The 22,080-nt window shown below is 54.5% G+C and overlaps 1 protein-coding gene across 1 annotated transcript in view; it reads right to left on the reverse strand.

Annotated features, from left to right (window-relative positions):
- Window positions 1-22,080, reverse strand: part of LOC133351244 (nascent polypeptide-associated complex subunit alpha, muscle-specific form-like) — a 123,884-nt gene that overhangs the window by 99,327 nt on the left and 2,477 nt on the right. The window contains exons 3-4 of the mRNA XM_061566327.1: window positions 19,941-20,066; window positions 18,593-18,647 (exon numbers count right to left, since the gene is read on the reverse strand). Coding sequence (XP_061422311.1) covers window positions 18,593-18,647; window positions 19,941-20,066 — 181 coding nt within the window. The remainder of the gene's footprint in view (window positions 1-18,592; window positions 18,648-19,940; window positions 20,067-22,080) is intronic.

Genomic DNA, 22,080 nt, shown 5'->3' on the forward strand with positions numbered 1-22,080 from the left:
GTCAGAATGCAAACAAAAAAACATACTCTGATAATATATGCATTGTCCTTGAAACTGATTGGTTCACACCAGACTGGTGCATTCTGACCACAAGCATTGTGGTTAATACAGACATAATTCCTTGTAAAAGGTTTCAGTTTGGTGTTTAAACATCTTAGCACCTGTTTTGTTGCCAGAAAAAAGGGGAAAACCTCTTCTCATTGGCATCCAGCTCCTAAACATATTGCTGCTGCCATCATATGCAAGAATAGAACCATTTCAAAATCGTAGCGTTGATTGTTCCATCGATGGGGGTGGGGGCATTTGTGTGCGGAGCTGTGGAATCTCAATGGGTTTCTCACTATTTCTCTCTTTCAGAAGTGGCCTGGCCACAAATGATAACTCAACGAAGTGGCTTATCACGTGGAAATGCATAGCAGTAGCCAAATACTCTCAACGTATGTTTCTAACCGTGGAGGGAAGAATCCGGACGACCCGGAGAAAAATCCACGTGACCACGGGGAGAGAGGCATGCAAACCCCAAATATACAGCAGCAGGCGTCAGGGTCGGGATCGAACCCACGACCTCCTGTATCATTACAAACAATGATACTGCTAGGATGGGGATGGTTTAGTTTAATTTGTATGAGTTTGGGTGAATTGCTTACCTTTCTTGTACTCCTCTCGTGTTTGTGTGCTGTTTGTTGTTGTAACGTTTTTACCCCGTGCCCCTTCTGGACATGTGAGAAAGAGCTTTATAGCTCATCAGATTCTTCCAGTAAAAATATAATAATTCTCATTCAATTCAAACCGTGCATGCAATGATTCAGGAAGAGCCCACAGGTCAGTGTACAAAGAAATATGTGGAGAGGTGCGCTTATACCTTATTATTGTTGATTTGCATACAACGGATTTGGGTGACACTAACGATTGACCTGACTAAACCCATCATCTCCGTTCACCGCAGAACCTGATTTAATCGAAGGGCAAGCAATCTCACGCGCTCTGGCTCTATGCTCAGACACACAGAGGCTGCGACATGCAACTGCGGAGGTTAATCAGGAGCACGGACATCGGCTGAGGAGAACAGAAGGAACTTTTGTTCCAGGAAACTGGGCACCGAGTGTGTAAGAATAGATTTATGGCGGGGACTTGAGTAAGCACGGACCTATACACACACACGCACACGCATGCACACAAACACGCGCTGTCATTTTGACGGACGAGAAAAGTTTCCTTCTTCCTGGAGAGACTAAAAATAACGAAAAGGTGTTTGTGTACGACAGCCACCGCTGGCGCCCGCACAACGCTCTCTCGAGACGACGCTGGCGACGACGCCGCCGCCGCGTTGGGTTCACGCTTCCCCTGGCGCTGGCTCGAGAGAAGCTCTGCACGGCGACCCTCGCCGCTCCCGACCCGGCCACGTGGCGCCGCCTGACTCCTCGCTTGCAGCACCCACCGGGAAGTGGGACGAGGCCACTCGCGTTTCGACCGTCCTGACACCGCAAGACCATTTAAATAGCCCCACGACCCAGGACGGGGACACCCAGGTGCTATATGCCCGTATACTACTGCAATATCAGAGCCGTGCCAGTATCGGGCTCCTAAGATACAGGTGGGTTTTCCACTGCCTATTTTCCAAGCTGAGCCAGAACCAAACTGTGAAACTATGGTTTAACACATCATCTGAATATGGCTCACGGCCTAGTCCGGCCAGACACAGGGTTAATTTTTTTGATCGTACTAAAAAGAAAAAAAAATCCTGGTACCCTCCTGAGCTGCTCTGGCCTGGCTCGGCACGGCCCAGTGAGCAGGGGAAAGCTCATGCCAGGCTCACTACGAGGACTTAATTTCTCACTGAATATTTCTGGGTCACTGTTAAGACTGCAGGAGGTGGAAGCGTAACTCGTAATGTACGCATGTATGTTGAACTTCTTTGGCACCGCAAGTTGCCAACCGCGCTAATCGGAGGTTATGGGCAAGGACAACAAACTAAACACAAAAAGCAGTTCGAAAGAAATGATATTTAAATCCAGATGATATAAAAGTGCATAGCCTCAGTGGCTTCCTAATATTGGAAGAAAGAGCGTTCCAGGCGGCAAGCGCGCGATGCGGTGATCGTCAGCCAAAAGCCGCTGCGCTGCTGCTGCTGCGAGGAAGACCGAAAATAACCGCGACAGAGAGAGGTAAATTGACGTGGTGTCGCGGTTTTATAGTCGCAGGCCGCGGCCAACCCAGCCGAAATGAGTCCCCGCTTATAACCTGGAAACACGCAGCAAAGGGGGGCAGCCACACCGTGGAAGATGGAGGTGCCCCTGCCAGCGAACTGGTTCCCGGTGGTCGTCGGTCGGTTTGCAGAGATGCGCGGCAACGACGACTGTGTTTTGCCGGTGTTTAATCGTGAAAGACGCGGAAGATACAAAGATATATTTTGTCACTTGGCTCCCCTCACTCGGAGCAAAGGTTCTCCGCAGAGCAGCACGGTCGATCTTGCTATTTATAACTAAACAATTTGTTATTTTACTTTACCAGGTAAGGCCCATCTGAGCTATGTAGCTCTTTTTCAGAAGCGACCTGGCTATCACAAATGATAGCTCAACGAAGCGGCTTGTCGCGTGGAAATCGAAAGCAGACAAATACCCTAAAACGCGTGATTCTAAATGTGGAGAGAAAACACAGGAGGAACCGGAGAAAAATCCACGCTGACCAAGGGAAGAGAGAGAACACGCAAACTCCAAATAAACAGCAGGCGTCACAGGGTCGGGATCGAGCCCACGACCTCCTGTAGACCAGGCGAGGGAGTTAATATCTCCTCGCCACCGCGGCGCGTGAAACCTTCATATTTGGTCACATTTGCATAGACGCCAGTGAGTACATTATCCCGGATAATAACATGAGGTTAATAACGTGAGGTTCATAACGTGAGGTTAATAACGTGAGGTTAAAAAGGTGAGGTTTTGTATCTGCCCACTGCACCGTTTTATCATTGTGATATTTTTTTGGAGTTTCATCAAAATTGTCTGCACAGAGACAGCAAAATTGAAAAATTCGTAAGAACTCGTAAGTTTCTGCGCACGTATCCTTTCCATAACTGACGCTAGGCAAAGTATTTGTTAAATACTCAACAGTTTGTGTTCAGCTGGGGCATTCAAAGTTATGGGCCCAGTGAGTGCACTTCATTATGCAGGCAGGGTGACGGATTGCAGAACTGCACGTCGCAATTCGCAATAAAACAACAACACAGACTAGACTCTGTGGCCCACTGTACAAGACAAGACAAAGATCCCCCATGTAGCCTGCTACAGACTGTTGGGGCAAGTGCTGTTAGTGCGCACCTATGAAGGCCGGCACGGCACACGAGGGGGTGGGTGGTCAGCACCACGTCCGGCCGCCTTTGTCTCCCGAGTGGCGATGTTTACACACCGCACCAGGTACTCATTTGAGGCCGTGGCGACCTAGGGGAGGCCCATGACCGGTGTTGGCCATGAGCGGCAATCGAACTCGGGTCGCCGGGTTCGTAGCGTAGCGCGCTGACTGCTACACTACCGCTCCTGTACACACACACACACGCGCGCGCTCGCGCAAAATCAGATAAATATGCTCAGGCCACAGACAAAAAAACATCGTTCAAGGTTGACACGACCTTTGGAAAGAGCCGGCGAGAGAGGGGGACGCACCGCAGCGTAATGATCCCACGGGGACATCACACACCCTGACGCACTGTCTAACACGTAGGCTTTTTGCGACCAATGCCATCCACGATCGAGGATCTTTTGGGTGAGATCGCGTAAATACAAATGTGGAGAGCCTCGCCGAGACGGCTGGTGAGGAGGGTGCTGTCAAGTGTTCTTAGAAGTCGTGGTGGCGATGTTACTCCGTGGGTGTAATCCCAACGGAGTAACTTGCGGGTATAATTTCTCAGCGTTGGGATGTTTGGCCCATACCAGTCTACGCTGTGCGCGTGTTGCTTCTCTCTGTGTCTGCTACTTCGCCGCACAGCCTTCAAGCGCGCGCTGCGTTGCTGCATGACGCACGCGTCAACTAACGCAGCGGACGTGAGAGCAGTGCAGGGCACAGAGGCAGGCGGACATCCCTCTGGGATCCCTACCAGCTCGGCACCGGACACTCGGTGCACAGACGGCAGCGCAGCAGAGATTACGTTCCACAACAGAGGTTTATTTGGGGTTAGAGCGCGTGATTATGAATCTGTCGTTAAACCCGCCACCACCCGACACAGCCAATTAGTAAGGTTTGTCACGTAAACAAAACGTGCCAATTAGTTACAAGTACAGCACACCGGTGTGTTGGCGAGTAAACCCACAAAATGTTTCATTCGAGTACATTTCGCCGATAATTACAACGACCAGCATCATCAGGCGACAGCCAAAGTTGTGGAGAAATCCTCCTCCTGTTTCGGTCTTAGATCATTAGAAACCCCGCACTCTCAACACTACACATTTGTTATTTAATGTTTTCCCAATTTGCTATTTTACGTATTTTACTGAATATTTCATTTTGCAGTGGCAGGGGATGTTCTTTAGGGTTGCAGTGGTTTGTACGTATGTATGTTGAACTTCTTTCGCACCGTACGTAGCCAACCGTGTTAATCGGGGGTGCGGGGTAAGGACAACAAACTAAATGCAAAAGGCAGTTTTAAATAAATTAGTTTGTGTCTGGGTATCCGAGGGCCTATCAGACCCCACCAACCCACCCACCCACCTAATAAACACGTTCCAGCCGAGAGTCCACGCTGCACGAGAGGCGTGAAGTAAAACGACTCCCACGGTGCAAGAGACGCCGACTGGCATTGCCGCCGTGCTGATTATGACATCTCCAATTGGCCGTCCGTTTCTCACAGCTGTTTGACGGCCATCGTTATTAATCTGTAATCCGCAAGGGTGGCGTGTTTATCGTAACACTGAGCGCGGGAGGTACTTGAGAGAGCAAACGCATGTTGTTTAATCAGTGAACTCTGCTCCTTTTTACTGTAAAACATAAACTGGCCTTCACAACTGTTTAAGACAACTACTTCCCACCCACCCCTAACTCCTGAACATAAAACCATGTGTATTAAGGAGTTAATGGTAAACCTGGTTTGTGAGTTTAAAACTGCCGCTTGCCAACTGCACTCTCATCTCGGATGTGCTGGCCACGATAACACGACGTCTGTCTGGCAGGATCGTTGCTGTGCTTCGAGGGTCTCCCGATGTTCACCAACAGGCCCTAGAAAAAGAGTTGCTATCCACTTTCTCTGTGGAGCCAGAAGTGTCCCTGAGCAAGTGGTATATAGATGGCACATGCCTATCACAGAGAGCAGTCTGTTCTTCAGAACTTCCACTGTTGAATTAAACTTAAACTAAACCAAAGAAACATTTTTTTATTTTACTAGGTAAGGCCCCACTGAGCTATGTGGCTCTTTTTCAGAAGCGACCTGGCTGCCACAAACGATAGCGCAATGAAGTGGCTGATCACGTGGAAATATATAGCAGCCAAATACTCTTAAACGTATGTTGTTGATTCTAAATGTAGAGGGAAAAACCGGAGGACCCGGAGAAGATTCCATGTGACCACAGGGAGAGAGACACACAAACTCCAAATATACAGCAGGCGCCAGGGTCAGGATCGAACCCATGGCCTCCTGCATACCAGGCGAGGGAGTTAACATCTTGACACCGCGGTACCCCGTCAACTGTTGTTATATTAACTTCCACTGGTGCATTAATGCACTCCAATTTTTTGTTACATTTTGAATTAATAATTGAAATGTCAGACAAGACTGAAATGGTCTCAAGGCATGATCAAAAAACCGGTCTGTCAATATGTCGTTCTAAAGACCTGAGCTAAAATCACTAAGACACCAGATGTATAAATACAGGTGGCATTCAGTGATAAGATTAGACCGGCACTGGGAGGTAGCCGAGAGTCGAGATAAATCAGCTGGCACGGCTGAAATCCCAGAATCAAATCCGGGCACCATCTGTGACTAAAAGTAGACTCTCAAGTGCGGTAAGTTGTTGATCTCAGACCAATGACCATACAAACCCCCTCCCCCCCCCCGCCATCATACGAAACAAAAAAAGTATAAAAGTGCACTTGCAGGATGTTTGCCGAGTGAAGAATTGATTCTGTCGGCTGTCCTCTGATAAATGACATGCGCAAATCTTTGCAATTTTTTTCCAAATGGATTCTTCATCACATCTCATGACGCAGATTTACTTTGGGGGGGAAAAAAACTAAAATCGATGACAGAGAAAAGAGATGAAATGAGGCTGAAGAAATTGCATTAGCGGAGATGTACACACACTGAAAATACCTCGCCACCTTCATCCAATTCTACGTTGGCTCTCGTGGATTTCTGTCACCGGCAACGGAGGCACAATGGCCTCATCCGTCTGGGTCAAACGCGGACAGGTGGCAAAAACCCGGCGGCACCAACGTCCTCACTCCCGACGAAGCCGCCGAGACGCACGCCCAGCCGACGCCGAGGCCTTCGTCAGGCCACCCACCGTCGACACGAGCGACGGACCCCACGCACGCCGCTCGGGCGTCGGAGTAAAATCGGGTTGGGTTTCGGCGTCAAGGCGCGTCACCGTTCCCACGACGCCCGGCGCTGAGCAAAGGCCCAAGCGTGGAGGATATATTTGCGGAGAGGTAGAGGCGCAGCCCTGCGATTGCCCGTTCACGCCACCGCTGGCGGAAGGGCCTCCGCTGGAGGGAGCTCGAGAGAGGCCCTCCCTGCCTCGAGGTGACGACTCTCGTCTCCTCCTCCACACTGCTCAGGCGTCTTGGAAGAGGTGGGAGTCCCCACACACTCTCCCCACCGTGGGCGACCTGCCGCTCGAGTGAATACATGAACCTTATGGCGGTACCCTGGGGTACCATAGTAGCCCGGCTCTCGCACAATGTCCGTGATGCAGTCGTTTTTATTCTGTTGATGGTCGGCGATGCGGCAATCGACTCATCTCGACGAGCTGTACACTACGATGCACCACTACGCTGCGTACCGCGAGCGTTCGGGGTTTCGGCACAATCGTCCTCGCTACGTTTCGACATCGCGGAGTAGCACTGATGTCGGATTGATTGGGAGCCCAGTTGCGGAGTTAAGTACAGCCCTGGGAAAAAGTGTCCCAGAAATACAATATTTAATTTCCTCGGCCATTGTGTAATATTTGGTACCCCGGGGTACTGCCATAAGTATCACGTGAGGAAACTTCTGTTCTCTTTACCTGCGGCGGTGACGTACGGGGTGAGGTAAACGTGTACGTTAACGAAGAATACTGAACAAAACCTGTAACGTGCACAAATTAAAGACGTAATTTAGACTTTCATGAAATGCTAGTGGGCTTGGCCAGGACATTCCGCTTAAAATGGATGACGGCAGGTGGTCCACACTAACGATGGAGTGACAGTCACCTCCGATTAGCACGGTTGGCTACGTCCCGTGCGCAAAAAAAGTTCACCATACAAACCAGAGGAGGTAGAGCAAATGAATCTGCTCGTACGCATGTTGGACTTCTTTCGGACCGTACGTAGCTAATCGGAGGTGCGGTGGAAGGGCGACAAACGAAACACAAAAAGCAGTTCTCAAGAAAGGAGTTTTCAATCTAAGATTTAAAAGTGCATCGTTCCAGTGGTGGATAGCTGCAGTGCTCGTGTGTCAGTGCTACTTGGCTGCTGCACGGTGGGACCGTTAGGGATTTGACTATGGCCGTCAATGAAGATAATGATCGTCAGAGTGAAACTCCCATCCCATGGGTGTCCACTATTGGCAGATCCTGTTATCCGTACATATTGCTCGGAAATAACTTCTGATATGCGTATTGTTGTATATATGCCATTTCCAAAAAATAATATGAAGAGCGATATTGCCTATTTTTAACGTAATACTCGTTTTAATATGGGTTGAGCGCGTTCTAAAAAAAAACCCGCAGTAAAGGAGGCCTGTGAACTCCTCCTTTGAGATAACAAAGGCGAGAGAAGCACTCCCTGCTGCTTTGGCAGCATCCCTCAGGCAAAGGAGACTCGCCATCTGGAGGTTAATTATTCACAAGACTTGGCTCGGAAAAGTTGTAAAGTTTGGATTGACCACCACCTCATAGGAATATTTTCAAACGTCACGATGATAAGACTGTACTGTTATACGATGATGCAGCTCAGGTCAAAAGGTTTAATATCACTATTTTGCATATTTTTATTAACAATTACTATTACGCTGTACGGTCTGGGTTAAGCAGGTAAAACCTAATGATAATGCAAGGGGTACAACCAAGCCACACCCGACCGCCTTTGTCTTCCCAGTGGCTGGCATTGCATGCTGCAGCAGGAACTCACTTGAAGGATGAGCCGACCTCAGGAGGGAGGAAGTCCGTTTCACAAGAAACGAGGCGGCAGACACCCACACACCACACCGAGGGGCAATTAAGAACATCTGCACTCACACAATCTTGGGATGACCTCCGGAGGGAGGGGAGTTGTATAGTGGGGTTATGTCATCAGGCGCCAGGATGTCTGCCGAGCCAGGAGCAGGGATGAGCTCAGGCTGACCCGATGGATGCCACCACGTGTGCAAAGGTGGGAGGAGATTCGGGCCTTAATGTGCCTTAGGGAATTAATTACATAATCTATAAATTCCTAGTTGATCGTGAATGGGACTCGAACTCGACAAACGAGGCTCAATAGGAGAAGAGATGCACCTCCACGTGAACACCCAGAGGTAGGGACGCCGTTCACAACGAGCATGGCTACAAGAGACACACACCACAGTTAGGGGCAATTAAGTGTTGTCTGTGCTCATACAAATCATGGGATGACCTCCGGAGGGAGGAAAGTTTTATAGGGGGTTATGGGGTTATGACATCAGGTGCCAGACAAAAGGGCAACTAGGCTGACCAGATGCACGCAAGGGGCGTGATAGGCGGAGGAGCTTTGGGCTTTGATGTGTCTAAGGGAAGCAGTCCCTACATAACAATATACGAAAATCATACAAGTTGAGTCTTGCAACGGCAAACTCCGGGACTGGCACCTGTAACCAGCCAAGTGTCGAGTTTTGCCGAGGCAAGGGCTCTGTGTCGCCAAGTGTTGAGTTCTGCGCTGACAGACTCTGAATGTCGCCGGAAGTTTTTATTCTACGTTTTCCCTCGTGTCTTGAGTCACTTGCAGAGGCACCAAGGGTGCTCGTGCGAAGAAGCAGCAGCAGCAGCAGCTGCTGACAAGGAATGAGGAGCAGTGTGGCCACAGACTACTCCGACGGCAGACCGAGCCTGCGATTGCGTGCAGCGCAGCAGCAGCAAGCTGACGGCTGAGCACGAGCGTGCCGACCGGGGAGCCCCAGCACCCGCCCGCCATGCATGGAGCGAGCACGCTGCACAGACACTAGGGCTGTGGAGCGAGCACGCTGCACAGACACTAGGGCTGTGGAGTGAGCACGCTGCACAGACACTAGAGCTGTGGAGCGAGCACGCTGCACAGACACTAGAGTTGTGAAGCGAGCACGCTGCACAGACACTAGGGCTGTGGAGCGAGCACGCTGCACAGACACTAGGGGCTGTGGAGCGAGCACGCTGCACAGACACTAGAGCTGTGGAGCGAGCACGCTGCACAGACACTAGGGCTGTGGAGCGAGCACGCTGCACAGACACTAGAGCTGTGGAGCGAGCACGCTGCACAGACACTAGGGCTGTGGAGCGAGCACGCTGCACAGACACTAGAGCTGTGGAGCGAGCACGTTGCACAGACACTAGGGCTGTGGAGCGAGCACGCTGCACAGACACTAGAGCTGTGGAGCGAGCACGCTGCACAGACACTAGAGCTGTGGAGTGAGCACGCTGCACAGACACTAGAGCTGTGGAGTGAGCACGCTGCACAGACACTAGAGCTGTGGAGCGAGCACGCTGCACAGACACTAGAGCTGTGGAGTGAGCACGCTGCACATACACTAGAGCTGTGGAGCGAGCACGCTGCACGGACACTAGAGCTGTGGAGCGAGCACGCTGCACCGACACTAGGGCTGTGGAGCGAGCACGCTGCACAGACACTAGAGCTGTGGAGCGAGCACGCTGCACAGACACTAGGGCTGTGGAGTGAGCACGCTGCACAGACACTAGGGCTGTGGAGTGAGCACGCTGCACAGACACTAGAGCTGTGGAGCGAGCACGCTGCACAGACACTAGAGCTGTGGAGCGAGCACGCTGCACAGACACTAGGGCTGTGGAGCGAGCACGCTGCACGGACACTAGGGCTGTGGAGCGAGCACGATGCACAGACACTAGGGCTGTGGAGCGAGCACGCTGCACACACACTAGAGCTGTGGAGCGAGCACGCTGCACAGACACTAGGGCTGTGGAGCGAGCACGATGCACAGACACTAGGGCTGTGGAGCGAGCACGCTGCACGGACACTAGGGCTGTGGAGCGAGCACGCTGCACGGACACTAGAGCTGTGGAGCGAGCACGCTGCACAGACACTAGGGCTGTGGAGCGAGCACGCTGCACGGACACTAGGGCTGTGGAGCGAGCACGATGCACAGACACTAGGGCTGTGGAGCGAGCACGCTGCACAGACACTAGAGCTGTGGAGCGAGCACGCTGCACTGACACTAGGGCTGTGGAGCGAGCACGCTGCACGGACACTCGAGCTGTGGAGCGAGCACGCTGCACAGACACTAGGGCTGTGGAGCGAGCACGCTGCACAGACACTAGGGCTGTGGAGCGATCACGTTGCACGGACACTAGGGCTGTGGAGCGAGCACGCTGCACAGACACTAGGGCTGTGGAGCGAGCACGCTGCACAGACACTAGGGCTGTGGAGCGAGCACGCTGCACAGACACTAGGGCTGTGGAGCGAGCACGCTGCACAGACACTAGGGCTGTGGAGCGAGCACGCTGCACAGACACTAGGGCTGTGGAGCGAGCACGCTGCACAGACACTAGAGCTGTGGAGCGAGCACGCTGCACCGACACTAGGGCTGTGGAGCGAGCACGCTGCACAGACACTAGAGCTGTGGAGCGAGCACGCTGCACAGACACTAGGGCTGTGGAGTGAGCACGCTGCACAGACACTAGAGCTGTGGAGCGAGCACGCTGCACAGACACTAGAGCTGTGGAGCGAGCACGCTGCACAGACACTAGGGCTGTGGAGCGAGTACGCTGCACAGACACTAGGGCTGTGGAGCGAGCACGCTGCACGGACACTAGAGCTGTGGAGCGAGCACGATGCACAGACACTAGGGCTGTGGAGCGAGCACGCTGCACGGACACTAGAGTTGTGGAGCGAGCATGCTGCACAGACACTAGGGCTGTGGAGTGAGCACGCTGCACGGACACTAGGGCTGTGGAGCGAGCACGCTGCACAGACACTAGAGCTGTGGAGCGAGCACGCTGCACAGACACTAGGGCTGTGGAGCGAGCACGCTGCACGGACACTAGGGCTGTGGAGCGAGCACGCTGCACGGACACTAGGGCTGTGGAGCGAGCACGCTGCACAGACACTAGAGCTGTGGAGCGAGCACGCTGCACTGACACTAGGGCTGTGGAGCGAGCACGCTGCACGGACACTCGAGCTGTGGAGCGAGCACGCTGCACAGACACTAGGGCTGTGGAGCGAGCACGCTGCACAGACACTAGGGCTGTGGAGCGATCACGCTGCACGGACACTAGGGCTGTGGAGCGAGCACGCTGCACAGACACTAGGGCTGTGGAGCGAGCACGCTGCACAGACACTAGGGCTGTGGAGCGAGCACGCTGCACAGACACTAGGGCTGTGGAGCGAGCACGCTGCACAGACACTAGGGCTGTGGAGCGAGCACGCTGCACAGACACTAGGGCTGTGGAGCGAGCACGCCCGCTGCACAGACACGATGGGCTGTGGAGCGAGCACGATGCACAGACACTAGGGCTGTGGAGCGAGCACGCTGCACAGACACTAGAGCTGTGGAGCGAGCACGCTGCACAGACACTAGAGCTGTGGAGCGAGCACGATGCACGGACACTAGAGCTGTGGAGCGAGCATGCTGCACGGACACTAGGGCTGTGGAGCAAGTACGCTGCACAGACACTAGGGCTGTGGAGCGAGCACGCTGCACGGACACTAGAGCTATGGAGCGAGCACGATGCACAGACACTAGGGCTGTGGAGCGAGCACGCTGCACGGACACTAGAGTTGTGGAGCGAGCATGCTGCACAGACCACTAGGGCTGTGGAGCGAGCACGCTGCACGGACACTAGGGCTGTGGAGCGAGCACGCTGCACGGACACTAGGGCTGTGGAGCGAGCACGCTGCACGGGACACTAGGGCTGTGGAGCGAGCACGCTGCACGACCCGAGCACGCTGCACAGACACTAGGGCTGTGGAGCGAGCACGCTGCACAGACACTAGGGCTGTGGTAGGACCTGCGACACTACGGGCTAGCACGCTGCACAGACACTAGGCTGTGGAGCGAGCACGATGCACAGACACTAGGGAGTGTGGAGCGAGCACGCTGCACAGACACTACGAGCTGTGGAGCGAGCATGCTGCACAGACACTAGGCTGTGGAGCGAGCACGATGCACAGACACTAGAGTTGTGGAGCGAGCACGATGCACAGACACTAGGCTGTGGAGCGAGCACGCTGCACAGACACTAGGGCTGTGGAGCGAGCACGCTGCACAGACACTAGGGCTGTGGAGCGGCACGCTGCACGGACACTAGAGCTGTGGAGCGAGCACGATGCACAGACACTAGAGGGTGTGGAGCGAGCACGCTGCACAGACACTAGAGCTTGTGGAAGCGAGCACGCTGCACAGACACTAGGGCTGTGGAGCGAGCACGCTGCACAGACACTAGGGCTGTGGAGCGAGCACGCTGCACAGACACTAGGGCTGTGGAGCGAGCACGCTGCACAGACACTAGGGCTGTGGAGCGAGCACGATGCACAGACACTAGAGCTGTGGAGCGAGCACGCTGCACAGACACTAGAGTTGTGGAGCGAGCACGCTGCACAGACACTAGAGCTGTGGAGCGAGCACGCTGCACAGACACTAGGGCTGTGGAGCGAGCACGCTGCACGGACACTAGAGTTGTGGAGCGAGCACGCTGCACAGACACTAGGGCTGTGGAGCGAGCACGCTGCACGGACACTAGGGCTGTGGAGCGAGCACGCTGCACGGACACTAGAGCTGTGGAGCGAGCACGCTGCACAGACACTAGGGCTGTGGAGCGAGCACGCTGCACAGACACTAGGGCTGTGGAGCGAGCACGCTGCACAGACACGAGGGCTGTGGAGCGAGCACGATGCACAGACACTAGAGCTGTGGAGCGAGCACGCTGCACAGACACTAGAGCTGTGGAGCGAGCACGCTGCACAGACACTAGAGCTGTGGAGCGAGCACGATGCACGGACACTAGAGCTGTGGAGCGAGCATGCTGCACGGACACTAGGGCTGTGGAGCAAGTACGCTGCACAGACACTAGGGCTGTGGAGCGAGCACGCTGCACGGACACTAGAGCTGTGGAGCGAGCACGATGCACAGACACTAGGGCTGTGGAGCGAGCACGCTGCACGGACACTAGAGTTGTGGAGCGAGCATGCTGCACAGACACTAGGGCTGTGGAGCGAGCACGCTGCACGGACACTAGGGCTGTGGAGCGAGCACGCTGCACGGACACTAGGGCTGTGGAGCGAGCACGCTGCACGGACACTAGGGCTGTGGAGCGAGCACGCTGCACGGACACTAGGGCTGTGGAGCGAGCACGCTGCACAGACACTAGGGCTGTGGAGCGAGCACGCTGCACAGACACTAGGGCTGTGGAGCGAGCACGCTGCACAGACACTAGGGCTGTGGAGCGAGCACGATGCACAGACACTAGAGTTGTGGAGCGAGCACGCTGCACAGACACTACGGCTGTGGAGCGAGCATGCTGCACAGACACTAGGGCTGTGGAGCGAGCACGATGCACAGACACTAGAGTTGTGGAGCGAGCACGATGCACAGACACTAGGGCTGTGGAGCGAGCACGCTGCACAGACACTAGGGCTGTGGAGCGAGCACGCTGCACAGACACTAGGGCTGTGGAGCGAGCACGCTGCACGGACACTAGAGCTGTGGAGCGAGCACGATGCACAGACACTAGAGTTGTGGAGCGAGCACGCTGCACAGACACTAGAGCTGTGGAACGAGCACGCTGCACAGACACTAGGGCTGTGGAGCGAGCACGCTGCACAGACACTAGGGTTGTGGAGCGAGCACGCTGCACAGACACTAGGGCTGTGGAGCGAGCACGATGCACAGACACTAGAGTTGTGGAGCGAGCACGCTGCACAGACACTAGAGCTGTGGAGCGAGCACGCTGCACAGACACTAGGGCTGTGGAGCGAGCACGCTGCACGGACACTAGAGTTGTGGAGCGAGCACGCTGCACAGACACTAGGGCTGTGGAGCGAGCACGCTGCACGGACACTAGGGCTGTGGAGCGAGCACGCTGCACGGGACACTAGAGCTGTGGAGCGAGCACGCTGCACAGACACTAGGGCTGTGGAGCGAGCACGCTGCACAGACACTAGGGCTGTGGAGCGAGCACGCTGCACAGGACACTAGGGCTGTGGAGCGAGCACGCTGCACAGACACTAGAGCTGTGGAGCGAGCACGCTGCACAGACACTAGGGCTGTGGAGCGAGCACGCTGCACAGACACTAGGGCTGTGGAGCGAGCACGCTGCACAGACACTAGGAGCTTGTGGAGCGAGCACGCTGCACAGACACTAGGGCTGTGGAGCGAGCACGATGCACGGACCTAGTTGGAGCGAGCACGCTGCACAGGACACTAGAGCTGTGGAGCGAGCACGCTGCACAGACACTAGGGCTGTGGATGCGAGCACGCTGCACAGACACTAGGGCTGTGGAGCGAGCACGCTGCACCAGACACTAGGGCTGTGGAGCGAGCACGCTGCACACGACACTAGAGCTGTGGAGCGAGCACGCCTGCACAGACACTAGAGCTGTGGAGCGAGCACGCTGCACAGGACACTAGGCTGTGGAGCGAGCACGCTGCACAGGACACTAGGGCTGTGGAGCGAGCACGCTGCACCAGACACTAGGGCTGTGGAGCGAGCACGATGCACAGGACACTAGGGCTGTGGAGCGAGCACGATGCACAGACACTAGGGCTGTGGAGCGAGCACGCTGCACGGACACTAGAGTTGTGGAGCGAGCACGCTGCACAGACACTAGGGCTGTGGAGCGAGCACGCTGCACAGACACTAGGGCTGTGGAGCGAGCACGCTGCACAGACACTAGGGCTGTGGAGCGAGCACGCTGCACAGACACTAGGGCTGTGGAGCGAGCACGCTGCACGGACACTAGAGTTGCGGAGCGAGCACGATGCACAGACACTAGGGCTGTGGAGCGAGCACGCTGCACGGACACTAGGGCTGTGGAGCGAGCACGCTGCACAGACACTAGGGCTGTGGAGCGAGCACGCTGCACAGACACTAGAGCTGTGGAGCGAGCACGATGCACAGACACTAGGGCTGTGGAGCGAGCACGCTGCACGGACACTAGAGTTGTGGAGCGAACACGCTGCACAGACACTAGGGCTGTGGAGCGAGCACGCTGCACAGACACTAGGGCTGTGGAGCGAGCACGCTGCACAGACACTAGAGCTGTGGAGCGAGCACGATGCACAGACACTAGGGCTGTGGAGCGAGCACGCTGCACGGACACTAGAGTTGTGGAGCGAGCACGCTGCACAGACACTAGGGCTGTGGAGCGAGCATGCTGCACAGACACTAGGGCTGTGGAGCGAGCACGCTGCACAGACACTAGGGTTGTGGAGCGAGCACGATGCACAGACACGCTGCACAGACACGCTGCACAGACACTAGGGTTGTGGAGCGAGCACGATGCACAGACACTAGGGCTGTGGAGCGAGCACGCTGCACAGACACTAGGGCTGTGGAGCGAGCACGATGCACAGACACTAGGGCTGTGGAGCGAGCACGCTGCACGGACACTAGAGTTGTGGAGCGAGCACGCTGCACAGACACTAGGGCTGTGGAGCGAGCACGCTGCACAGACACTAGGGCTGTGGAGCGAGCACGCTGCACAGACACTAGGGCTGTGGAGCGAGCACGCTGCACAGACACTAGGGTTTTGGAGCGAGCACGATGCACAGACACGCTGCACAGACACGCTGCACAGACACTAGGGTTGTGGAGCGAGCACGATGCACAGACACTAGGGCTGTAGAGCGAGCACGCTGCACAGACACTAGGGCTGTGGAGCGAGCACGATGCACAGACACTAGGGCTGTGGAGCGAGCACGCTGCACAGACACTAGGGCTGTGGAGCGAGCACGATGCACAGACACTAGGGCTGTGGAGCGAGCACGCTGCACGGACACTAGAGTTGTGGAGCGAGCACGCCGCACAGACACTAGGGCTGTGGAGCGAGCACGCTGCACGGACACTAGGGCTGTGGAGCGAGCACGATGCACAGACACTAGAGCTGTGGAGCGAGCACGATGCACAGACACTAGGGCTGTGGAGCGAGCACGCTGCACGGACACTAGAGTTGTGGAGCGAGCACGCTGCACAGACATTAGGGCTGTGGAGCGAGCATGCTGCACAGACACTAGGGCTGTGGAGCGAGCACGATGCACAGACACTAGGGCTGTGGAGCGAGCACGCTGCACGGACACTAGGGCTGTGGAGCGAGCACGCTGCACAGACACTAGGGCTGTGGAGCGAGCACGCTGCACAGACACTAGGGTTTTGGAGCGAGCACGATGCACAGACACGCTGCACAGACACGCTGCACAGACACTAGGGTTGTGGAGCGAGCACGATGCACAGACACTAGGGCTGTAGAGCGAGCACGCTGCACAGACACTAGGGCTGTGGAGCAAGCACGATGCACAGACACTAGGGCTGTGGAGCGAGCACGCTGCACAGACACTAGGGCTGTGGAGCGAGCACGATGCACAGACACTAGGGCTGTGGAGCGAGCACGCTGCACGGACACTAGAGTTGTGGAGCGAGCACGCCGCACAGACACTAGGGCTGTGGAGCGAGCACGCTGCAGGAACACTAGGGCTGTGGAGCGAGCACGCTGCACGGACACTAGAGTTGTGGAGCGAGCACGCCGCACAGACACTAGGGCTGTGGAGCGAGCACGATGCACAGACACTAGGGCTGTGGAGCGAGCACGCTGCACGGACACTAGGGCAGTGGAGCGAGCACGATGCACAGACACTAGAGCTGTGGAGCGAGCACGCTGCACGGACACTAGAGTTGTGGAGCGAGCACGCTGCACAGACATTAGGGCTGTGGAGCGAGCATGCTGCACAGACACTAGGGCTGTGGAGCGAGCACGATGCACAGACACTAGGGCTGTGGAGCGAGCACGCTGCACGGACACTAGGGCTGTGGAGCGAGCCTGCCGCCGTCCTCCACGTCGTTGTGGGACTGCTCAGGAAGATGAAGAGGCAAGAAGGAGGAACATTGACTTCACACTCGCTCACTATTTGTAACTGTACCAAGAAGAATCTCAGCGTGCATGCCTCACACACCACAACGAGGGAATTGTGTATGGTCGCGTTGCCATGAGACAGCCTTTTGTTTATTTTAATCACGTGATTGTGAGATCAGATCGTTGACGTTTTCTAGCAATTTGATTCGCATTTGATGAGAACGAATTCTGCGCGAATATTGCCACTTTGAGGCGTCGCCTCTTGTTCTGGTTTGAACACTGTGGTCGAGAGAGTTGACCATTGATGCTTGATGATCATCCAGTGAGGATCGATGAGTACGTATAGATTTGCATATGCACTGTTGTTGGATTTCTGACGATAAAGAGTTGTTGGGTGTTCGGGTAAGTTGAGATTAAAGTTGCTTAGATGAAAAACAGGTTTCCGAGTGCTTATTTCCCAATCTCGTGCATCACTGTCGTAATGCGGTGAGATCTGAATCCCGAGACCTGACATAATTACACACATAATTGTTAAAGCGAGAATCTTAAATGTTGAAGCGAGAATCATTTATATTATCACGATGGGTGATACATACCCCGAGACAACACATTTAATTTAATTGATTATTTCTGTAAATCACAATATAGACAACGGTATGGTTATCACTAGGCAAACATGGCAAGCATAATGCATTTACCACCACTTACAGGGTCACTCCTCTTGTCCGCAAACAACGAGGAAAACAAAGACTCCCATTTGCGGATAAAAGGGTGATTTGGCTCTTTCGCAGCGTTTTGTTTGAGTGCAGCAGTCCCCGTGCCATGTGACCCTGAGAGCAGTGCGAGAGCTTTAAACCGCCATGACGTGCAACGTTGGGCCGACGTCGGCTCAACGTTGCACGATTACCGGGTCATTAGAGGCAATTTTAATTCAGCCCATCATCTACCTGTCTAGGGTCAATAAAATGAGTACCGCTCTGTGGGAAGTCAGCACCGGTTGTCCTCTGGAGAGAAAGGCCAATGCCATGGGAACCTGGACCCTCCACCAATAGCAGAAAGGATTAGCACCGTCCCAGCACCGCTGCTTTCAGTGGCGAGACGCTTCGACTCTGACAAATTGAAAACCATTCGCCCCGAGCATTTTATTTCCAAGGAAGTGCAACGTCCACACTATCAGCTCCCGTCCGACGGCAATGTTGTTGTAGGGGCAGGCCTTGCGGTTGCGCCTGCGTTCGGAAACGCCAAATGCGCTCGACGCACGCAATCCCGCGCGGCAAACGAGACGAGCGGCGGAGGATCTGGCGGGTGGGCACCGGTGGTCGATCGACTGAGCCGATCGTCCCTTAAGCGCAGTGCCGGATTAAGCTAGTACGGGGCCTGTAGCATATGTAATAAAGGGGTCCTAAACATAAAAAACAAATAAATATTAAAACACGTACATTTTAACTTGCATAGTAAAGTAATTGGATTTGTTTCATTTTCTATACAGCCAGATAATACGACAAATCACTAACCTTAAACACCGAGTCGTCCATAAAAGTTGAAGGCAGTATAGTACTATAGTAATAGAGCAAGTGCAGAATTACTTAACCGGAATTGATAGCTTGAAAGCATTTAGCGCGGGGACTTTGACAGTGCGGGGCCCGTAGCATTATGTAGCTACTTTTGCTACTACGATAATCCGGCACTGCTTCAGCGTGCAAACCAGAATCGTCATTTATCCTCGAGAAATCCGATGCACTATGAAGCTCTTTGTTTTCTAACAGATGTCCAGCAGGGTCGGGTCGGAAACCCCATGGCTATTTCGGAGCCGTCATCGGAGGGGACCACCGCCCCATGCTCATTGCAACACGAAGGCGATTCGTTTTCGTGATGATTAAGATGATTTTTTATTATTTATCTGGGAAAGCCTCGCCGAGTCTCAAGACTCGCTTCAGGAACGTCGCACATCGGGACGTTGGGCCAATAGCATTCGCGATTGGCAAGTTGGGGGAAGTATGGAAACCCAGTGAACCCCCCCCCCCCCATGCCTACAACACCTGGCAAGCCCCAGGTGCAGGCACCGCACCCACGCACTAGCCAAGCTCAGCTCCGCTCAGCTGACGAGGTCCGATGAGACCCGGTGCATTCAGAGTGGTTTAGTCACAGGCCTTGGAATGGCAGGAGCGTCTACTCCAGTGGCGTAGCGATCAAGCATGTACGTATGAATGTTGAACTTCTTTCGCACCGTACGTAACCAACCGTGATGATCGGAGGTGCAGGGGGGGGGGGGGGGAAGGACAACAAACTAACACACACAAAGCAGTTCTAAAGAAATTAGTTTCAATCTAGATCATTTAAAAGTGCATTTCTCCCAGTGACTTCCTAATAGCGGAAGGAAGAGCATTTGAGACGGCCGCAGACGCGCATCTCCGAAAGCGCGCGGTGATGCGGTGACCACCGTCTCGGTTCGATCGACAGCAGCCAAAAGCCGCCGCTGCCGCCGTTGCCGCCGCTGCGGCCGCGAGGTGCAACTGCACCGGGGGCCCACGGGGCCAAGGGATGGAGGCGCTGGGCCTTCGTACGAGGGGCTGAACATTGAGCAGGGCGCCCCCCATCGCAGCCTTCGCACCAAGGCGCACGCCAAAACCACGCCGCCACCGCATCTGCCGGTGGGAGAAACGGCACGACGCGGGGGTGTTCTCCTCCTCCTCTCTCACCGCCGCCCGCAGCGCGGACGTGCGGATCACACCACTGGACCGCCGGCAACTCGTTGCCCCAGAGCAGCCGCTCTGTGCACTCGCCACCGGGCTATATCCAGCGGCCCTAAAGGGATAAGGGCCCCGCAACTGTGAACCTTGGAGCCTTGGACTTCACGCACCTACAGGGGGCCACATAAAGACAACCCCCCCCCTCCTCCCCTGTTTAAACCTTACAGACTGTTGGGGCTGTTATCAGGCATCTATTAATGACCGCAAAGACAAAGATCCCCCATATAGCCTTAACAGACTGTTGGAGCAAGTGCTGTTAGCGAGCACCTATGACGGTCGGCACGGCACATGATGGGAGTGCGTGGCCAGCACCACGCACGGCCGCCTTTGTCTCCCTTATGGTGATTTTTGTATGCACCGCACCCGGTATTCATTTGAGGCTGAGACGACCTAGGGGAGGCCCAGGACCGGTTCAGATAATCGTCACCGGTGTTGGCCGTGAGCGTGAATCAAACTCGGGTCGCCAGGTTCGAAGCGCAGTGCGCTAAACACTACGCTACCGCTCCCCCCCCCACACACACACGCACCGCTGCCTTTGCCTCCCCAATGAGGATGCTGACCACTCCAATGCACGGCGCGTGTTTCGAACGTCTGCACATTCAAAAATGAGTGCTGCGGCCAGGCCCATCTCCGTGAGTAGCTCCGAGCCGACGGTGAAAATTCCACACTCCAACGCTGGTGGCTAATTACTCCGGCAGGACGGGTCACTACTCATGCACCACCAAGCCGTTCTGATTTTATACTCCCCGGAAGGATGATGAGCTGAGTCGATCCCCCCTCCCCTCCCCACAAAGATTTTTGATATTCGCAGCCTTCTTATTTTGACATTGCGGTGTCACCGAGCTGCACTGATGTGGTCTCGGTTCCAGATTACTTCTCCGAGTCAAGCGTGTTCCAGATTACTTCTCCGAGTCAAGCGTGTTCCAGATAACTTCTCTGAGTCAAGCGTGTTCCAGATTACTTCTCTGAGTCAAGCGTGTTCCAGATTACTTCTCTGAGTCAAGCGTGTTCCAGATTACTTCTCTGAGTCAAGCGTGTTCCAGATTACTTCTCTGAGTCAAGCGTGTTCCAGATTACTTCTCTGAGTCAAGCGTGTTCCAGATTACTTCTCTGAGTCAAGCGTGTTCCAGATTACTTCTCTGAGTCAAGCGTGTTCCAGATTACTTCTCTGAGTCAAGCGTGTTCCAGATTACTTCTCTGAGTCAAGCGTGTTCCAGATTACTTCTCTGAGTCAAGCGTGTTCCAGATTACTTCTCTGAGTCAAGCGTGTTCCAGATTACTTCTCTGAGTCAAGCGTGTTCCGGATTACTTCTCTAAGTCAAGCGTGTTCCAGATTACTTCTCTGAGTCAAGCGTGTTGCAGATTACTTCTCCGAGTCAAGCGTGTTGCAGATTACTTCTCTAAGTCAAGCATGTTCCAGATAACTTCTCTGAGTCAAGCGTGTTCCAGATTACTTCTCTGAGTCAAGCGTGTTCCAGATTACTTCTCTGAGTCAAGCGTGTCCCAGATTACTTCTCTAAGTCAAGCGTGTTCCAGATAACTTCTCTGAGTCAAGCGTGTTGCAGATTACTTCTCTGAGTCAAGCGTGTTGCAGATTACTTCTCTGAGTCAAGCGTGTTGCAGATTACTTCTCTGAGTCAAGCGTGTTGCAGATTACTTCTCTGAGTCAAGCGTGTTCCAGATAACTTCTCTGAGTCAAGCGTGTTCCAGATTACTTCTCTGAGTCAAGCGTGTTCCAGATTACTTCTCTGAGTCAAGCGTGTTCTAGATTACTTCTCTGAGTCAAGCGTGGCTCTCGTCGCACGACGCTTGGCTGAGTCACAATCCAGGTTCATAAACCACTTCCCGCCCGTGCTAATGGGCCTCACAGCCACGGATTGACCCGGGGTCGCCGGGCCCTGAGAGCATG

The sequence above is a fragment of the Lethenteron reissneri genome, chromosome 36 (genome assembly GCF_015708825.2).
Source record: "Lethenteron reissneri isolate LAM-NWPU_2019-01 chromosome 36, ASM1570882v1, whole genome shotgun sequence".
Classification (NCBI taxonomy): domain Eukaryota; kingdom Metazoa; phylum Chordata; class Hyperoartia; order Petromyzontiformes; family Petromyzontidae; genus Lethenteron; species Lethenteron reissneri.